This window comes from Mixophyes fleayi, chromosome 12 (assembly GCF_038048845.1).
Source record: "Mixophyes fleayi isolate aMixFle1 chromosome 12, aMixFle1.hap1, whole genome shotgun sequence".
Lineage (NCBI taxonomy): Eukaryota > Metazoa > Chordata > Amphibia > Anura > Limnodynastidae > Mixophyes > Mixophyes fleayi.
Window position 1 is genome coordinate 36742943 of NC_134413.1, and position 20143 is coordinate 36763085.

At 41.4% G+C, this 20143-nt stretch overlaps 1 protein-coding gene across 2 annotated transcripts in view; it reads right to left on the reverse strand.

Moving 5' to 3' along the window:
• SPRED1 (sprouty related EVH1 domain containing 1) overlaps window positions 1–20143 on the reverse strand; it is a 101580-nt gene that overhangs the window by 58206 nt on the left and 23231 nt on the right. Inside the window, exon 1 of one of the 2 annotated variants that reach the window (XM_075192743.1) lies at window positions 5960–6242. The exons of the other annotated variant lie outside the window; for it this stretch is intronic. Coding sequence (XP_075048844.1) covers window positions 5960–5982 — 23 coding nt within the window. The 5' untranslated portion in view covers window positions 5983–6242. Of the gene's footprint in view, window positions 1–5959; window positions 6243–20143 lie in introns of those variants that run through there. 2 annotated transcript variants of the gene reach the window in all.

Below are 20143 nucleotides of genomic sequence, written 5' to 3' on the forward strand. Positions count from 1 at the left end.
CAGACTACAAAATGGCTGCCGACACTAGGAGTAGACGGAGGACACATATTTCACTATGACTCCACAGTGCAATAAATATGCAAAGCCCAGTCTCACATATGGTCTTTGCTCCAAGAGCTCATCGATGACTCCTCAATGCTGTGACATTTAAAACTCTTAATCAAAGCCCAAAGAATTTCCAAATATGGTGAGAAAGAATGTTACCATTTCCTGCAAAACAAAGCTAAATAGCACACAGCATTTCCCTTGGGCCTTCTTAAGTTAAGCAGTCTACTTAACAGCAGTCTGGTAGCAAACATAAGCATCACAAAAAGAAGGAGGTATTGCATGCTAAAGATAAAGCACAAAGAAGAAATTACACTAAAGACAGCAAAAAAACAATACTCAAAACACTTCCTGCCTGGAGTTTTTATATTAATGTTTGATCAAAACATAACATGCAGGGGGGAAAATAACCAACTGAAAATGGTTCTCCTACAGTCTGCATTTTTAAAGCAGATCATATTCTGCTTGTCCTCCAAATGATACAGCCTGAGACAGCTATCTCGGCTTTCCTCGCCTTGTAATGAAGCAAGGAACCATGATTACAAGCAGCCATTTTTAAAAAGGATGGAAACAATTATGTAAGTTAGGAGTCAGTCTGACAAACATACAGGCCAGTTTGTCATTTTAGATTTAAGGTTATAGGTTGGAATTTGAACAACTCTTTAGTTCCTGGCCCATTGTGTAGCAGATCAGTGGGGGTCTTTTCACTGTGACCTCCATTGTTACCTGGTAAGAGCCAATTGACTGTGCCATTTCAACTGTGATATCTGACAGCCAGTAGAGACTGCAGAATTCAGCCCTAAGAATTGGGCTGGTCATATAATTTATATTCGCTAGGACCACCGTAATATTTGTGACTGACTATGATTCTGATTGGTCCTCCTACTCGCATACCCCCACCCTGCAGTATCACTGGTTTTCATGTAGGCCATGAGATGAACCTTAAAGCTCAGGGGAACTGAGTATCCCCAGGACTCTGGGGAGGAAAAGGACCAAGTCACTCCTATATAGTAATGAAGCTTTTACATACATAAAGCCGCAATTGTGAATTAAATAGATATTTCCTTTTTAAATTGTAAGTATAACCATATTGAATGATCTAACAGCTTCAGGGAACTGGAAAACATAGAATAAGTGATAGTAACAGCAAAAAGAGGACTTTGAGCTAAGTGATAAAAACATTTTATCCAAGACTAAGGGGTAAATTTATCAAGCTGCGGGTTTGAAATAGCGGAGATGTTGCCTATAGCAACCAATCAAATTCTAGCTGTCATTTTGTAGTATGTACCAAGTAACTAGAATCTGATTGGTTGCTATAGGCAACATCTCCACTTTTTCAAACCCACAGACCATGAGATTTCCCTGGTATGTTTATAAGCAGATTTGTATGGCTATGTGCAACCAAAACTATATATGAATGAAATGTAAACGCAAAGTTTGCCATATAAGGAAAAAAAAAACAACAAGTTTGGTCATTTATGGTATTTATGATTTTAGCAAAATATTATAAATATAGAAAGACAATAAGCCTTCTTCTTAGTCCTGGAAACCAGGGGTTAGATCATGTATATTTATTTCTGGTTATCAGTATCAGCAAAGTGCAGTAATATAAAAGATTCAAGGTTCACGCATGTTGCAATTTGGTCATTCTGCTAAATCCGATTTATCCAGGAATATTTTGAGTCGTGCTGATGTTGGCCTAGTCAGTCTATATAATTTGGGTGCACAGTTTTTGTACAGTAAGGTAATGATGAAGTATTCCGTCTCTCCTCCACTAAAATCAGAAACAAACACACTCACAGTTTTTAGCCAATGGTCAAGAATTTGTCAATAAAGGACAAATGCTAAAATAGCAAAGAGCTAAGTGACAATTATATACCTTCACACTTGATGTGATATCAATGGACATAATTCTGGGCCTATAGACATTTCTGTTAATGAGGACAGTAATATCCATGAACAGTAGAATACTATAAAAATGTATGTATGTATCTTTTAGTTTGTACTATACCGCTGTCTTTGTCATTTTGGTTTGATATATGTTTGTATGTGTTAACAACACATGATGCTTTTAAATGCCACTTGACCTTTGATTGTTCATGCATAGGTATATTTACTCTGTCATATTTCACTTGTGTTATTTTCTGGTTTTCATTGGAAAATCTAATAAAAACCTTTTTGAGTTAAAAAAAATGTATGTATGTCAAACTATAAAGTATACAAAGATTGACAGGAACAACAGTCAACAAATCCGGTCTATGGGCTGCCAGTTGGACTGGTCTGACTTCGAAAGCTGCAAGTCAGTTACTCAGACTCTGACTTTTGGATGCCTGGGAGTCACACAAAACAGAGAGCTCAGCTCTAAGTAACCTTTAAAAAGAGCTGTCATTAAAGGGATGGGGCAGACTGTATGCTGGAAGTACTTCATTAAAAAGACGGGTCACCTTAGTCAAGGTAGAGAACGATTACTAAATGCTAAACATATGAAAATGTAGGAAGCTTATAAAATGTTTAGTATAGTTTAATGCACCTCACGTCCCACCTGTGTTTTTAAGTCCTTGATAGTGTATGCAAAATTCTCTATCTTTGGATAACGCCTCTTCACAAGAAACAGATGTTTTCTTGTAGATGACACCTCTATACACAGCCTGTGCACAGAGAGGCATCTGTCCTCATTAACAAAAGTGGAGAGCACCCATGTGCCGTTCAGTGGCTCCTCCTGTATCTAAATATAACCCTTCATGTTCATCAAGAAGCCCCTACACTCCCCCCATGGCTCTTAGGACACTCTCTGTGCAAGACAACCCCCTGCAGGTTCCTGTATACTGCCACTTAGCTTACATTCTGACTGCACTGAATGTGAATGGACACAGGTATTTTATGAATGGAAGAAGGGTCACGTGACACCAGTGCCTCCCTGCTCTGATATTTCCCACATAGCTGTGTCAACATGAAAGGGAGGGGAGGGTGGAGGGAGAGGCCAGGAAGGAGGGGAAGGAGGGGGAAGAGGACAAGAAAAGGAAGGAGACGGTGAGACAGTAAAAGAGAGGAGCAAAAAGAGGGAAGGAGAGAGCGACATAAAAAAAAAAAAATACTATGTTACTGAAATCCCTAAATAAACAGAATGGTATAAAACAGGGAAATGACTTTCTAGCTTGGAGAACAATGAGACATTTTGTGTCATTAACAAAATATGGAACTGTGAACAGCAACTGTGTGTGATATGGTGAACAAGTCTGTATAGTACAGTAGTCCATCCCACCTCTTTTCATTCTTACTAATACTTCCCCTCCTTCCCCTTGCTCGTTGCAGATCTATCCCCCCCATTTACACGCTCCAAATTTATTCAGAATTCCCTGCCATCTTCGCCCTGCCAGAGCATGTAAAGGTAATACTGCGAGGGAACATTTTATGAATGGGATCCTGCTATGCAAATGAGGGCAATTCACAAAACAGCAGCACAACATGGCCGCTGAAAGAGCTGAAGATGTAGAGAACAAACAGCACAGACAACACAGTGGGCTGACATTCATCAGGGTACAACAGGCAGCACACTTATAGCAAAGCCCTGACAATTAGCACAGGGTACCCAGGGTTTAAATATACAGATGAAGACCAAAAGGAAGCAGCCATAGAACAGGGCACATGGGAAGAGAAATACTAAGTTATCATGTCCTGTGTTTTCTGTCTAAATCTGAGCTTAGGAAGGAAAGTCACTACTGACATTTTGTATCAAATCCCATTCCCTGAACCTGCTATTTCCATCATAACAACACATCAAACACTCAATATTGAGTAGAATATACAATTAAATTGGCTACCATCAAACATTAAATGGCCAAATACTGTTTTCAAATAAAATGAGTATAATGCACAAATCAACACTTACAGATTATTACACGCACACATACATCCCGGCTGTATCCCATACATTCTACCACTCGTATTACATAATATAATAATTCCTAAGCACACACCATGTGGCAAATGTACATGCATAAACAGACCTAATCTTATACTCACACATCACATGTACAAAAACAATAACTTTGATATATATCTGTAAAAGAAAATGACTGCAACATTTCAAGTTCATGTGAATATACACTAAAAAAAAACAAACACATGAAGCAGATGGGCCCTTAACATTAACTATTCCTTAAGGCAGCTTGAACAAATTACTATTCTGCATATTACTGACTTGAGAAGCAATGTAACATAACTGGATGAGTCACAGCACCCAGCAACACGCCAGAGAATACTCCACATGCATGTATGAACATTTGCACATGCATGGAGAAACAAAACACACAAATACACTACATTTAAAAACATATTGATTTTTTTTTAATAAGTTTACACGTATATGTTTAAAACACAAAAAAGTACAGTAAATATACTTGATATTTTACATGCATTCTGGAAATACAAATACGCTTAATACCATAGGTAAATACAAACAATTTTTCTTCTCTATATGAGAAAACTATATAGACATAATACACGATAAAACATAAACAAAATAAACCTGAATGAAAGATGCAAACAAATCACAACTGCATAAAGGCATTTGAAAGGTAAACATATGGATGCCCAATGCACAATGAATGTAAATAAAGATACATGTTTGAGAATGTACTGTACACATGCTATATCACATACCTATAAAACAGGCAATGTGCTTCAAAACACACTTGCAAACATAGGGAGGGTCAGCTATGAACTTATGGCGCACTATGGTTGCACATGCTTTTGTGCACAACACAATATTACATTCACACCTCAAAAAGCAATTAAGATGTTGGTTTAATCTGATATTTTTGCACAATCATTACACCTTGAGTGCTACAATTCCAAAATGCATGGTATGCAAAAGGTACAAAATCTGGTCTACTTCCCCCTTATTAAAACTGAAACTGATTTTGTTTACATGTGCTGTCAATTTCATCTTCATCCATGTAATAGGACATTGGGGCTGGGTTTATTTCAATGGATCAGAGTATGGATTTTGTATTTTCAAAAAATATTTGTTTACTTGCGCTTGTGTGCTATGCCCCTACAAATGGCATCCCACTGAAAGTATCAAATCAATGGTTTCTGCGCAGTCTATAACTAACTTATTTTTATATATTGCACAAACACTGAAATCTTGTCTTAGCAGTGCATAATTCAAAAGTATTGTTACACATAATTAGCAACCTACCCACCCCAATAGTGAACAAAAAATTTCAAAAGATACCAACTAACCAGGCAAATCCACATTGTGCAGCGCAGAACCCAGTGCAACAGGAGCAAAGTCAGTCACTTGATGTCACAAGAGGTGGTTCTTAAATGTACTACTTAGTCTATAAGTAAAAAAAAAACTCAATTTCCCATAAAAATCCTATACATACATAAACATACAAGTCAAATCACAGACCTGTTTTGCAAATTGTTTTGATGCACAGTCATGTCAAGTAAACCTCTATTCACAATCCCTTGGAAGAGATGACAAGTTTTGTCCCACATGTGTGAATGCCAGATAGAACCACTTAACCACATACAAAATGTGAGCCTTGTATGTGGTTCATAAAAGCACAATGCAAAATACAAGCTATACATATGTAAAGTAAAAGCACAATGTACATGTATAGCTACTATATTATAAAGCTAAAAAATAGCAGCTAAAACACATTGCAACAGACGCAGTACAAAGGCAAATAGTTTGTATAGAGTACAAGAGCATAGAACAGCCTATCTGTACATACGTGAAATAAATGTACAGAACAGTCACAGGTCCTAGAAAACGCACGCAATAGACAGACGGATATATATATATATATATATATATATATATATATATATATATATATATATAGCGGGCCCAGTACACATAGTGAGGGCAGAGTACATACAGAATACAGGTGGTACTTACTCTGGCTCCTGGTCGCCGCTCATTGTCCTCCCCCCTCACCGGGCACCGATCCGGAGCTGCCTGCCCACGGCCGGGGCGCTGGGAGTCTCCCGGGAGAGCCGCATGGTGATCGGAGCAAGGTTCCGGATAGAGATCGAAGAACTAGCCGAAGAGATCACCCTCCCAAAGTCAGCACACCCGGGCACACAGCGGGGAACCGTTTCAAAGCCGGGCCAATCCTGCAGCAAGCATCCAGTGAGTGCGCATCCAGAAGGAGCCCCCACCTCCCTGCGCTGAGCGTGCACTCCACCTCCTCCTCAACTCTCCTCCTTCTACTGGGGTGGGAAAAGGGAGGCTGCTCCTGCTGTACACAGTACACACACCATGTACACTACATCACCATGCACATAGGGACTGCTGGACTAAGGGGCTCCCATGAACAATATTATGTTTACACATAAAGTGTAAGAATAAACAAGCTGGAATAAATGGTTTGTTTATACAGTCTATAGAACACATATTTGAAAACCTAAACTTGCAGAAGTACTTATTCTTCAAAACCACTCCTAATTTGTAAAATAATACTCGAGCATTAACATAGTTGATGAGGTTGAAATAAAAAAACTCCAGTCCATCAAGGTCAATCTATTTTGGATTTCCAGCCATTACTCTCTTAAGCTAGGTACACACTACACTGTTTTCGTCCAATAATCGTCTCAAACAGCCGACATAAGACCGCTCGTTCAAAAGTCGGGTCAGTGTGTGCAGTGACACGATGGTCGAAAGTCTGCCCAAATGGACGATTATCGCCTCATTTGGTTGGTCGTACCGTTTAATATTTTCGTTCCAATGTCTTCTGTTGTGTAGTGTGTATAAACTTCCGACCGATCCACAACAGTGAGTAAGAAATTACAGTCATTGCTCACGACAACATGGCTGTAAAAAGTCGCTAAAGGGACGTCCGCTCTTCCCTTTATCGTCCTCAACAAGGCTAGTGTGTATGCAGTCCATGGACCGAGCGATCGGACCATCGATCGCATGTAAAATCGCTCGGCATAAAAAGTTGGTCGAAATTTCTGTAGTGTGTACCCAGCTTAACATTTTAAATTGATCCAGATGAAACAACCTCCAATCTGTTTCAATCGAAAAATTCCTCCTGACCCAATATTGCAGTCCTGTTTTTGCCTGGATCCACTACTATCCTTAATTTTAAGTAATAGTCGTAACCCTGAATACTCTTATCTGCTTAAAAATTGTCTAACCCTTTCTTAAACATATGAATTGAATCTGCCATCACAACTTTCCCTGGCAGTGAATTTCAATTCTTGACTGCCCTTACTGTGAAGAACTTCTTCCTTTGTCGACTGTGAAATTTCATCTCCTCTAACCTTAGGGGGTGATCGCATGTCCTGTGTTCAGTCCTTGGGGTAAAAAGTTCCCATGACTGTTCTCTGTATTGACCCTTAATGTATTTGTGCACAATAATCATATCTCCCTCTTAGATTAAGCTAAAGCTATTTCTTGGGAAAAGCCAGCTAGGCCAATAGCTTGGCAATCCTCTCTCAAGTGCCACTTAAACTAGGCACATATACACCAATATCTTCAAATTGGCCTGATATGGGCATGACTAGACCGATGAAAAGGAAATCAAACCGATAATTTTTGGACATGCCCACTAATCTGATTGGCAGGTGACCACTGTCAGTGTGGGTAGTCTGAACCGTATGTGATCTGGGCCATAAAAATATATATTATTGCCATAGTTGCCTACTGTCCCAAGGTGTACAGGAGACTCCTGAATTAGGGCAAGTCCTCCTGGACTCCTAATAAAGCTGATTATTATTCCAGAAGGGAGCTTACCTGCCTGCAAGGTAGACACTGGGGCAGATTCAATTCAGTGCAAAGTGGTGTTATGTGTCTCCGGAACAGTCCACGGTGATACATCACATCACAGTTTTTACAGAATCTCTGGTCATTTTCCTTCACGTCCCATAGAGATGCGCAGAAAAACGAATCGAGATTTAGAGACATTGAGGTGATGTTCAATAGTATCATGAACTGATTTGAATCTGCCCCACTGAGTGAGCAAGGCCGTGATGATGCAATCATTGTTATCATGGCCTTTGCCCTGCCCACTTGACGCACATCACTTCATAAAGCTCCATCCACCTCAGTAAACACCAAGGGCCTGATGCAGAGTCGAACACATGTCAAACTGAACAGTGCAAAAAGCCAAGGATCCGTCTCAGTTTACATTCACACTGAGACGGATCTTCCTCTTGCACCTCTCTCTCTGCGCTTATAGGGTTGTAACAGGGAAGGTAGTGGGCGAGCCTAGCAATGTAAATGCATGTTCACACTTTCTACGTGCTATGCTGAGCTGAAAGCAGCCGCAGATAGGTCTCTAGGAGACGTATCTTTTGCTGGTGCTTTCTGCTGGTGCAACAGACCCTGCAGTATTTAAAAAATAATTAAATAAAAAAAAAAGTTGTGCACCCCCTCCCAAATAGCATAACCAACCTTTATGCTGTTTGGGGGAGGAAGTACAGTTTTGTTTTTTACATTCATTTATTTATTCAGTAATCTGCTTTACAGGACTGCTGGGACTGATACACTTAAGTGTATTATGCGCACTGGCCCATAGGGAGATAACGAGATGTGTTTGTGCAATTTACATAGTATTCTGAGTTGCACTTGCACAGATCTAAAAATTCGTTTGACTTGTGATACTGTGTAAATTACGGGATGCAAGATACACTTACAAGTTAAGTGTAAATTGCGTCCGACTCTACATCAGGCCTAGAGGGGGCAGAGCTGAGATGATGTAATTAGTAGTTTACACAATCAAGTAAATTGTATTAAACACATTGTTTATTGTTTTTAAAAGAAGAAAAGTATCAGAAACAAAGAGACCCTTTTTTTGTGGCCATGTTTGTAATAAATTGACACATACCTCCCAATTGCCCCAATTTAGGCCGGAGAGTACTGTTTTGAGGGGACTGTACTGTCATCCTGATTTTGGGGCCAGATGGGAGATATGGCCCACTGAACGATACCCCTTCAAAGCCGTGCGTACCACATACTTGCCTACTTTCAGGCAGTGCAGCCTGGGAGAGGGGCGTGACCAGAGGGCGGGAGGGCCGGGTCATGATCAATTGCATCATTTTGGCGCAAATCACGTTATTTTGGCCAGGGAATTGCGTGATGTGGGAGACTTGCTTGCTCTCCCGGGAGTCCAGGAGACCGACCTGGATTTCGGGAGTCTCCCGGACATTCCGAGAGAGTTGGCAAGTATGGCCTACCAGCGGTAGATGCACCTGGCATTAAAGGGTTGTTTTTAGGGGAGGAAAAGGGACCGGGGAGGATCTTTATAAACCTAATATACAAGTTGGCTTAGACAAAAGAGTTAGCAGTAACGTTCACAAATGGATATGTAACATTTCAAGAGCTTATCAGAACTGAAAGTATTTAAGATAAATTTGTGATTGTGAGGAAGGATATTTTCCTACATACAGCAGATTTTCTGACTGTAATTACATTAAAACACATTACTTTACTTTTTCATTAGCCAAAATATTTGTTGACCACAAAACTGACCTGCAGAAATAATATGTGCTTGTGTGTGTTTTCTACTGTTTAGTATGTATTAACGGCATTTGCTATTATTGGCAGTTAATTATTAACAAAGGGAAAAATGTGCAGTAACCCGTAGCAACTGGTCAATAAAATAGCTTTGATTGATCTAGTACAAGTTACTCAATGAAAACCAATGTCTGATTGATCACCGGGATTTCCTAAATAAGAGCCATAGTGAAGTACACCTGTGTTAAGAAATAGTGTGGATTTGAATAGCAAAATGTATGTACAGGAATTCAACATCTTATTTACTCAAAAATATTTTTCCTTAAATTCTGCATGCTCAGGCATATTTCCACGGTTTACTTTTTTACATAATTTGTGGTTCACATTCTGATCATGTTTGACACAACCCATCATAATTTTAAAACACTGCTCTCTTTTTATTATTACAGCTGAAAACAAAGGCCACAACTGTTGTTACAGCAAGAGCAGTGGTGAATTATAATATGGGAGGATGGAACTGGAGGGCCTATGGCTCCAAGCCAATATGACCTAGAGAGGGGCAGAGTCTACAGGACATCCCAGGAGATTTGGGTAAGGGCATACTTGCCTACTCTCCCGGAATTCCCGGGAGGCTCCCGAATTTCAGGGAAGTCCTCGCGGACTCCCGGAAGAGTAGGCAAAGCTCCCGCATTCACGGCATTTAATGGAAATGCCCCTTTTCAATGCTCTGAGTTTCGGCATTTTATAATGGGGGCAGGGCTATGGTGATGCGACAAAGTCACCAAGCCCCCTCCTACCTCCTGTTATGGGGGAAAATTTTTAAAAGTTGGCATGTATGGGTAAGGGTATACTCTTAAAGGCACTGATTGGCAACCTGATACACTTCAAGGACCACATGGGCAGCCCTCCAAACTTCAAAAGGGCCACACATTAGACTCAATTTTAAGAGTGTAAATAATAGCCCCGAAACTGCCTTGTAACCTCTATTCACTCATCACAAACTGACCTGATATGCCCCTCACTTGCCACTCAGTCAAAAGTCCCACTTTCTCCAAAATTCTCCCACATGCCCTCCGACCCACACTTGCCACAAAATTCCACCGCATACAGTACACTCAAACCCCATTTGTGATGAAAACCACCACGTGCCTTCAGAGCCCTGCAATCCCTAAGATCGCACATGTACTCCAAACCTCTGCTACATGTCACTCCGACCTCCCAACATGCCACTCAGACCTCAACACGTGCCCCTCTCATTCCACTCAGACTTGAGCATGTCACTCGAACCTTAAAACATACCCTCCACATGTCACTCACATCACATGTTGGTTCACAACATTTATTTGCTGGCTCTGTATGACAGAAATGATAATGTTTGCATTCTGCAGCCTCCGAGGCTCCAGCTAGAAGGAAGAGGCACATTAGGGAAACATTTTCCTAGGTAATATTGCTGCTTCAAATATAGAATATTTTGAAATTAGGGGCACTCTAATGCTTGGCTAGGAATTTAATATATGATGAGCAGGGCCGGATTAACCCGAGGTCTAACTGGGCTATAGCCCAGGGGCCTCGGGCATCCAGGGGGCCCTTCAAACTCCTCAGCAGCATTATTGATCGGTCAGGGGCGGGGGCGCCCCCGGCCCGATCGATGCTGCTGAGTACTGTCAGTGCAGTCCTCAGTCCCGGCGCGCTGTAGTCTGCTTACTGAGGATATCTCACGGGAGTTCATGAACTCTCGCGAGATCTCCTCAGTAAGGAGCTTACAGCGCGCCGGGACGGAGGACTGCACTGACAGGTAAGTGCTTGGGGGGGTCCTCGCGGGGGGTGGGGGGCGGCGGACGGCTCACATTGGGGGCCTCGCGGGGAATGGAGGGCCCCTTAGCCCAGGGGCCTCCATTCCCTTAATCCGGCCCTGATGATGAGGGACGCTGATACTGGGGCAGATGGAAATCTGAACTAGCATAGAGCAGCTCAGTAAACCAAAATTAATGAGCATTCAGCATCAGTTTAATTTTCCTTGTGTTGAAAGCAATACAAATCCATAAGCCAATGTCTTGCAATAAACTTATTTTACCTCATTTTCTGACTAGCATAGCTAAATAAACTGGAAATTTCACACCAGATATCTATAGATGCGGTATGTAAAATTATACTTTTTCCCCTACACAAAGAACTGTTGAAGGAGGTTATGTTGGCTATTGAATTGATTGAGAGGTGGAATAAAGACCAAATTTAAGTGTACAAGGAAAACGAAATACTGTATAGGAAAAGTTAGCTTGACAGCAGCAGCCCGCAGAGGAAGGCGGGAGAGCATTTTGGTGCATATGTGAAATTAGGGGGGCGCACTTGCACAATTATTCTGCCGGGTAGAGCAGTCTTTTTCCACTGCAATCAGCAAGTGGCAAAACCTAACACCTATCAGAGGCACTGTCTCGGCATTACTTTGATGGGAAATTGCTATGAAAATGCATCTCTTATTACTGCGAAAAGTAATAATAAATGCAAGAATTCAGAAATAGGCCCGACAAACACCCCCTGCCTCCCCCTTCTATTCTCTTTTTCTTCTCCCTACTCCCATTACTATAGAATTTCATCGGTACCTTAAATATTAGGTTCAGTCTCTCCTCTTAAAGGGGATATTTTCAGTAAAACTCAATCCCTTTCATTTTGAAAATTTGTGAGTACATACGACAATGGGTAGTGCAAGGTAATGATTACAAAAGTACATAATTATTTTTTTTTTAACACAATATGTAGGCTATGCCAATGATATTTTGTATTGAAGAAAAAACAACTTTATCTTGTATTGTATAATGATATCTGTATAAGTATATGTGTTTTACCAATACAAAAGAATAATAAAAAAATAGGCCCTGACAACTATTAGTAAGGACTTTTCATGTCTAAAGTAGAAATAAAATCAAGCGCTGCCTCCCCTGAGTTATGTATGGAAGCAATGAAGAGTGTGATGATTGTTAATACCTATTTCAATTGTGTGATACATTTACAGAAATCTTATCACGGGAAATAAGCATTTTAAAGCAGAGAGGCTATCTCTTAATAGAGGATCCCAGCGAAATACCCTATTTATCAAGCTCCGAAGTATGGACCTTGACCCCCATAGTTGCCTACTCTCCCGGATTTCTGGGAGAGAGCACAGCAACCTCCCAGTTCCGGGCCACTTCATTAGTTAAGTGGCGGAGGGTGGGCTTAGGACGTGATTCACGCATCATCAAGGCCCTGCCCCCTGCTAGAAAGTGTGATGTCTATGTAGGGAGTGGGGCCACATTGATGCCCACCTCACCCCTGATCTCCCGGAGGTCAACTTGCCAAAGTTGTCAGGTATGTGATAGCTATTGCCATCTGAAGATGTTCTATCCTATGGGGAGAGCATTGCAGAAGGATGTTCTGATTTCTTCCCAGCAAGCTTCATACTCCTCCCCATCGCAAATTCTGCACAGACCCTTAGAACCTTTAAATAAAGTGATTGCGATTGTCATCACTTTACTATAAACTATTAGCTAGGATTGGCTTCTAACAGAGCTGCTGTCCCGGTGAAGAATTTTAATAAATATATATGTCATACTTGCCAACTCTCCTAGAATGTCCGGGAGACTTCCGAATTCCGGCAGGACTCCCGGACTCCCAGGAGAGTAGGGCATCTACTCACATCTGCCCTCTTCCTTGTGAAGTGGGCAGGATTAGAGCCACCATGACGCAATTCTCAGGGAAAAATGATGCCATTCCCTTGCCACGCCCCCCTCCGGCCACGCACCCCACCTCCCCTCCAGGAACCCCATCCAGGAACATCAAAAAGTCGGCAAGTATGAGATATGTTATATAGTTTCTTATCACTGCAATACAAAATGATACATAACGGAAACAAAATGTGAAAGGTCGTAATCAGACCCCTTAGTTTACACACCAATCGTTCCTCTCTGGCTGACCTCTGATCTGAATGTTGTAAAGCGCTTGTGTACCACATGCAGCAATCACACTATTGCACATGTACTGTTACAATGATTGTGCTCTCAAAAATTCAGCCAGGTGACCGTATTCATTTTTTTTACACATGACTACATATCTACATAATACCAATGTTGTCTGGTAATCTGGGTTGTATCACTTCCTTACACTGTCAGCCAATTGTAAATAAAGCAATAAAAGAAGTGTGCTCAGTGTTAAGCTGAATTAGATTTGTAGGTCTGAGTGTGGAAATTTCAGCATACAAGGATGACTGAGTGCAGAGATTAATGTGCAGGCAATGGAGAAAGCTTGTGTGAAAGATGAGAATGGGAAGTGTCTGGATTCCTGTTTTGCAATGCTAGAGTGGGAGGAATTACAGAGCACTGGTTTCCAATGAAAGCACTGGAGGAGGCGGAATGTCCTGCAGCATAACCCTTTCTAATCTGCACTTGTTCAATAGATGTGTCTGCACCGCTGGGTAGAATAATACTGACAATTTCAAAGACGGATCTCATTTAAAGTCTACTGAATGCTTTAATCAAGTGGAAGAAAATACAAATTGTTCCATTGTGAAAGATCACTTTGTTAATTAGACAAATACTGCTAGTAGATTCCATATTTTGAAAAAACTTTGGTAAGGGGGTATCCCTATTGCCCTAGGAGACCCTGTGTTTACCCATTGTTCTGATTGAGACAGCTACAGAAATGACAAATCAACGTAAACCATTTACTAGTATAATGTATATTTTACAAAAGACAAAAAGGTTAATTTGCAAAGCCTGAAAAAGGCCTGCAGTGCAAATGCTGTTGTGCATCTAGTTTTGCACAGTTGAGCACGTTTATGGGTAAGTGTATGAGTTTCATCATCATCTATTTATATAGAGTTACTAAGTCCGCAGCGCTGTACAGAGAACTCACTCACATCAGTCTCTGCCCCATTGAAGATTACAGTCTAATTTTCCTAACATTATACACACACAGACCAAGAGAGACTAAGGTCAATTTAATAGCAGCCAATTAACCTACTAGTATGATTTTGGAATGTGGGAGGAAACCGGAGCACCCGGAGGAAACCCACGCAAACAGGGGCAGAACATACAAACTCCACACAGATAAAGCCATGGTTGGGAATTGAACTCATGACCCCAGTGCTGTAAGGCAGAAGTGCTAACCTCTAAGCCACTGTGCTGCCCATAATTTCCATGTCAAGATGGCTATAACTGCTGGGGTGAAAAATGTAGCTTCTTCATAGAAGTTGATGTTCCGTGCTGAATGTGAGCTAGGTGCAGTCATGCACCTTGTATTTCTCCCACATGCAAAAAGAAAATGTTGTGTCATGTTGCAGGATGAGTTATTTATATGAGCTTCAGCTGGTGCAGATTACCATTGGGGGGGACATTCCCAGCTAATGTGTAGTGAATGTGATTTTTACACATGATTACAGGTGATGACATCAGATGTCAGCCTATGCTTTCTATGGGACTCTTTTGAATGATCCAGGCACAGTTTGTACAGGGAAAATAAGAGAAAAAACAGCAATTTCATAAAAATGTTAAAGTGTACGTATGTCACACATCATCATCATCATTATCATTTATACTGCACCACCAATTCCACAGCGCAGTACAGAGAAAGATTCACATCAACACACACAGACGACACACACAGACTAGGGTTAATTTTGTCATCAGCCAATTAACCTGCTAGAATGTTTTTGGAGTGTGAGAGGAAACCCACATGAAATAAGAACCAATGTCCACTTACTCTCAAGGGCATATTCAATTGTCCGTGTTACTCGCAAAAGTAACACGGCGTTAAAAGTATTACCGTTATTACGGTAATTCTAAGCCGGATTTCAGCTCGCAGCTCAGGGAGCCGGCGTTACAGATACCGTAATAACGATAATAGTGTGCAAGTCGCGTTACTTTTGCGAGTAACACGGACAATTGAATATGCCCTTCAGAGTTAGTTAAGACACTCTGAGCCACACTCGTTCCTCTCGTCTCAGCTGTGGCTTTTCCCACTAGATTGTAAGTAGTCTAGCTAACAAGGCCTCCCTAGGCTCTGTTTTCACAACTGCATTTATTTTTGTCTACCTTGTATGTCCCTGTTGTATGTATACCCTGTTTCCTAACTGTCCAGTGCTGTGCACTGTGTGCCTTACAAATCATAAATAATAATAATAATAATAATAATGAGGCTCCGAGCACTATTTTAAGAGAAACCAAAATCTCAAAACCAAAATCTCTAGATCACTCGAGTCATGGTGCCTGACTCCATGTTTTTCATTTACTTTAATATAACATATTGCATAGTAGTCTACTCTCCTGAAATTTCCGGGAGACTCCTGAATTTGTAGGAGGTCTCCGGGACTCCCGAGAGAGTAGTTTTACCTCCCGCAGCTGCCTACTTCTCTTGTGAAGTTGGTGGCGGCCTAATGACACAATTCACAGCGAATCGCATCATCCTAGCTCATACTTGCCAACTCTTCTGGAATGTCCGGGAGACTCCCGCATTTTGCGAGAGTCTCACAGACTCCCGGGAGAGTGTGGCAATCTCCCGGATCTGCCCACTTCACTAGGAAGTGCCCCACTTCCTAGTGAAGTGGGCAGAATTAGGTCCCAAACGCTGCGATTCCCGGTGAATCGCGGCCCCGCCCCCGCTGTCAAATGACGTGTTTGCGTCATTACATCACGGGGTGGTTGGTCCAAAATGACGCGCATTTTGGAGCCCCGCCCCCTATCGCGCTCACCTCCCCCGCAGGCTCCCGGAAACCAACATTTTAAAGTTGGTAAGTATGTCCTAGCACGGCTCCAGCCTGTATTATCCCACAAATCATAGCATTTGAGCCTCTGGGGCCATTACGCATGGCCACACCCCCCAAGCTCTGCCCCAGAATCTCCCCTTTGGGATCTCTCTGAGGGGAGATCCTAAAAGTTGACAGGTTTGACATATTGTATGTTTCACAATGTCTGACAACTGCTAAAATATTCATATTTACAAAAGTAAAATAAAGCATAAAAATGTCAGAGATTCAGCAGCAAAACCTGCATATCTAATCAATATAAATTTAGATGTCAATATAAACAAATAAATAGAAGAATTTTACTTCGGTAGTAACTCTGTGGCTCTTTCCAAGTCTGAACCACTGCAAAGGATTCATCTATTAGGGTAAAAAGGGAGAGAGCACGATAGTGTGATATTTCATATATCTAGTAGCATCCATTGTGATTATTATACTTACATTATGGGCCTGATTCATTAAGGATCTTAAATTAAGAAACTTCTTATTTAAGTCTCCTGGACAAAACCATGTTACAATGCAAGGGGTGCAAATTAGTATTCTGTTTTGCACATAAGTTAAATACTGACTGTTTTTTCACGTAGCACACAAATATCAACTTTAAATTTCAGTGTAGAAATAAGCTATCAAGTATTTGTGTGCTACATGAAAAACAGTCAGTATTTAACTTATGTGCAAAACAGAATACTAATTTGCACCCCTTGCATTTTAACATGGTTTTGTCCAGGAGACTTAAATAAGAAGTTTCTTAAGTTAAGATCCTTAATGAATCAGGCTCTATGTGAATAATCTGCTTATCTGTTAGAGCTGTTACTATGTCTTCAATGGTAGCCAATTAATTGTTCCAGGAACCCGACCTAGAGAGAGAGTGCATAGTGCAATATTTATTTTAACATGAACACTAAAATTCCATTAAATATTGCGCTATGAGGTGGCACTCTGATTATGTCTAGGCCTGGTTGCTGGAAGTAATAAGTTACCACAGTGACAGCTCTAACAGTTAAGCTGACTGATTATTCATATAATGTAAGCACAATAATCACTGTGGATGTATACAATATCACACTATTGCACAATCTCCTTTTTACTCTATAGAAAAAGCAAATGAATTCACTGCTATGACATTTAATTCAAAAATATTAATTCTAATTTCAGACGCACAGGTTCACGAAAATATTGTTTTTTCTCGTATGAGCAATATGATATTGTTAAATGCTTCATATTGTAAAACAGTCAACTTATTTAGAAAGTTCTTAGCTAGGAACCCAGTTATAGGTATAAGCTGCTATGGAAAACAAACACTCCAGCCAAGTTGTCTGCTTATGTGTGTCTACAGTGAAGTCCTTTTATGGTTAGAAGGTTGATTAATAAATTTCGCCAAATTTCACATATTTGCTACATGCAAATTAATTCACACATTGTTTACTATTCATCAGAAATGTGACAAATTATTAACTTCTGCTGGCAAATTAGGCCAATCACAATGTACAGAATTTGAAAAAGCCAATCAGCAAGCATCAACAAATATCACACGTCTATAGCGTTATAAAATGAGCTTAGCTGACTTCAGACACTTATTCGTCCTGAATTGTACTTGGAGGAATCATCTGGGGATTCTATATGTGACTATCAGTAGCCCAGACAACACCCATGGACGCATTGCTTTTGCTACATAGCTGGATGTTGTGGTTTCAAAATAGGGCCTGATTAAGGTTTCAGGCCGCCCTAGGCTCATAAGCTCAGTGTCATGAATCAGGGTCTTAGTCCTGTTTACACCACTCGGCGGTACCATATCACCGTACATCTCTCTCCTGGTCGAATGCAGCATTCTATCCTGGGACAAAGGTGACTTCTGTCTGCAGTACTGAAGGCTGCCGTCTTGGATGAGACATTTGCTAACATCCTGCTGAGTCTGAACTCATTCACCAATTAGCTTCCTCTGCAGACTATAAGAGTCTCCTCCTACACTCAACTAATTGCCAGTGCAACACTTAGCGAGTTCCTGGTTCCAGATTACCACAGTTGCTGTTTGTTTGCAATTTCACTCTGCTTGCTGTATACAGATCTCGACCATCCACTCTTCGTGTGAATTCAGCTTCATCCTGTTTGTTGTTTCACTCCACCTGCTGTATACACATTTCAACCATTTACCCTCTGAGTGAATTCTGATTCAAACTGTTGCTGTTATATATGTCTATATGCTCGTGTACAGATACCAGCTGTTACCTTCTGTGTGGATCCTCCTCTCACCAATCTATTCCTGTCTCTCCTACTGACTATCTGGAGTAGTAGGTTGTTGTTCTTTATCATCCACTTTCTGGAGCCATCTCTGTGTCTCAGGGTACCGGCTTCCAGTTCCAGGTCTAACCCAAGTTCTGAGTTGTCCAGGGCTGGTTCCAAATTTATTCTGTTCAGGAAGTTGCCACCTCCTGAACAGAATGAATCCTGTATATCCTCTGCCTGAGTTCGGAGTCTTCCCAGTTACAGTTGTGGTACTATATTTGTCTGAGTCTCTGAGTTCTTGGAGGTACTGAGTCTCTGGTCATGGGTTCAGGTCCTCCCTGTTCCCACGTCCAGGTTCCAATCCATCAGGTCCAGATTCTAGTCATCTATTTTCAGTACGGAGTCCAATCCAGAATTCCTCCTCCTAACATCCATTATAGAGGATAAGAGCAAGCTCTATGAGCAAGACATTCACTCGGCCTTCCAGTTCCCACTACATTCCTGTCACAGCTAGTCCCAAGGGTCCCGAGACGGATCCCAGAAACCCTATTGCCGTGACACTCATAGGCTCTTCTACACCAAGCTAATATGTGGTAGGTTAAAATTAAGTTATCCTTAATTTAAAATCTGGCTTCTTTCACCCCACCACCAATGTTTATGTTCCAGTGTTTTGAAAACTCAGCTCCACTGTATAGTAGAACGGAAGCATGAATGAGCGCTACTGAGGTTGAAGATGTGAAGGGGGAGAGAGCTGAAGAGATTAAGCCTGTCACCTCCTATTTCTTTCCTACTCGCTTATCCTCAAGTGCTCACTCATCCTTTACCATGGGAATACGTAACATTAAAACCTTACTACAGTTTACTTTCATGTTTTCTTTTTACTTTGGAGAACAACTATTTTCTCATATTATAAAATGAGTTTCAGTTTCGCCCTCTCCCTGTCACAAATATTGTACCCCCACCAGGGCCGGACTGGCCATCTGGCACTTCTGACAAATGCCAGAAGAGCCGATGGTCAGATGGACCGGTTCGAGCAGTCAGTTTACTGACCCGTCAATGCACCGACACTTCCCGGTCTGCACGCGGCACATGTGATCAATACAGGTCCTGTAAGGCAGCTGACGAAGAAGACAGAACCAGAGAAGAAGCTGAGAAGGTAAGTACACAAACCGGGGAAGGAAGGGGGGGAGAAGAGAAAAGGTGCCACACAGAAAACGGAGGAGAAGAGAAAAGGTGCCACACATAAAAGGAAGGGGGGGGGAGAGAAAAGGTGCCACACAGGTAAATGGGGGGAAAGGTGCCACACAGAAAACGGGGAGGGGGAAAGGTGCCACACAGAAAACAGAGGAGAAGAGAAAAGGTGCCACACAGAAAATTGGGTGAAAGGTGCAACACAGAAAACGGAGAAGAGAAAAGGTGCCACACGGAAAAAGGAGGAGAAGAGAAAGGGTGCCACACAGAAAACAGGGGATAATATGATTTGGGCCACTACTGTGTGGCATAATATCAACTGGGGGCACTATTGTGGAATAATATCAACTGGCGACACTATTGTGGCATAATATCAACTGGGTTACACTATTGTGGAATAATATCAACTGGGGACACTATTGTGGAATAATATCAACTGG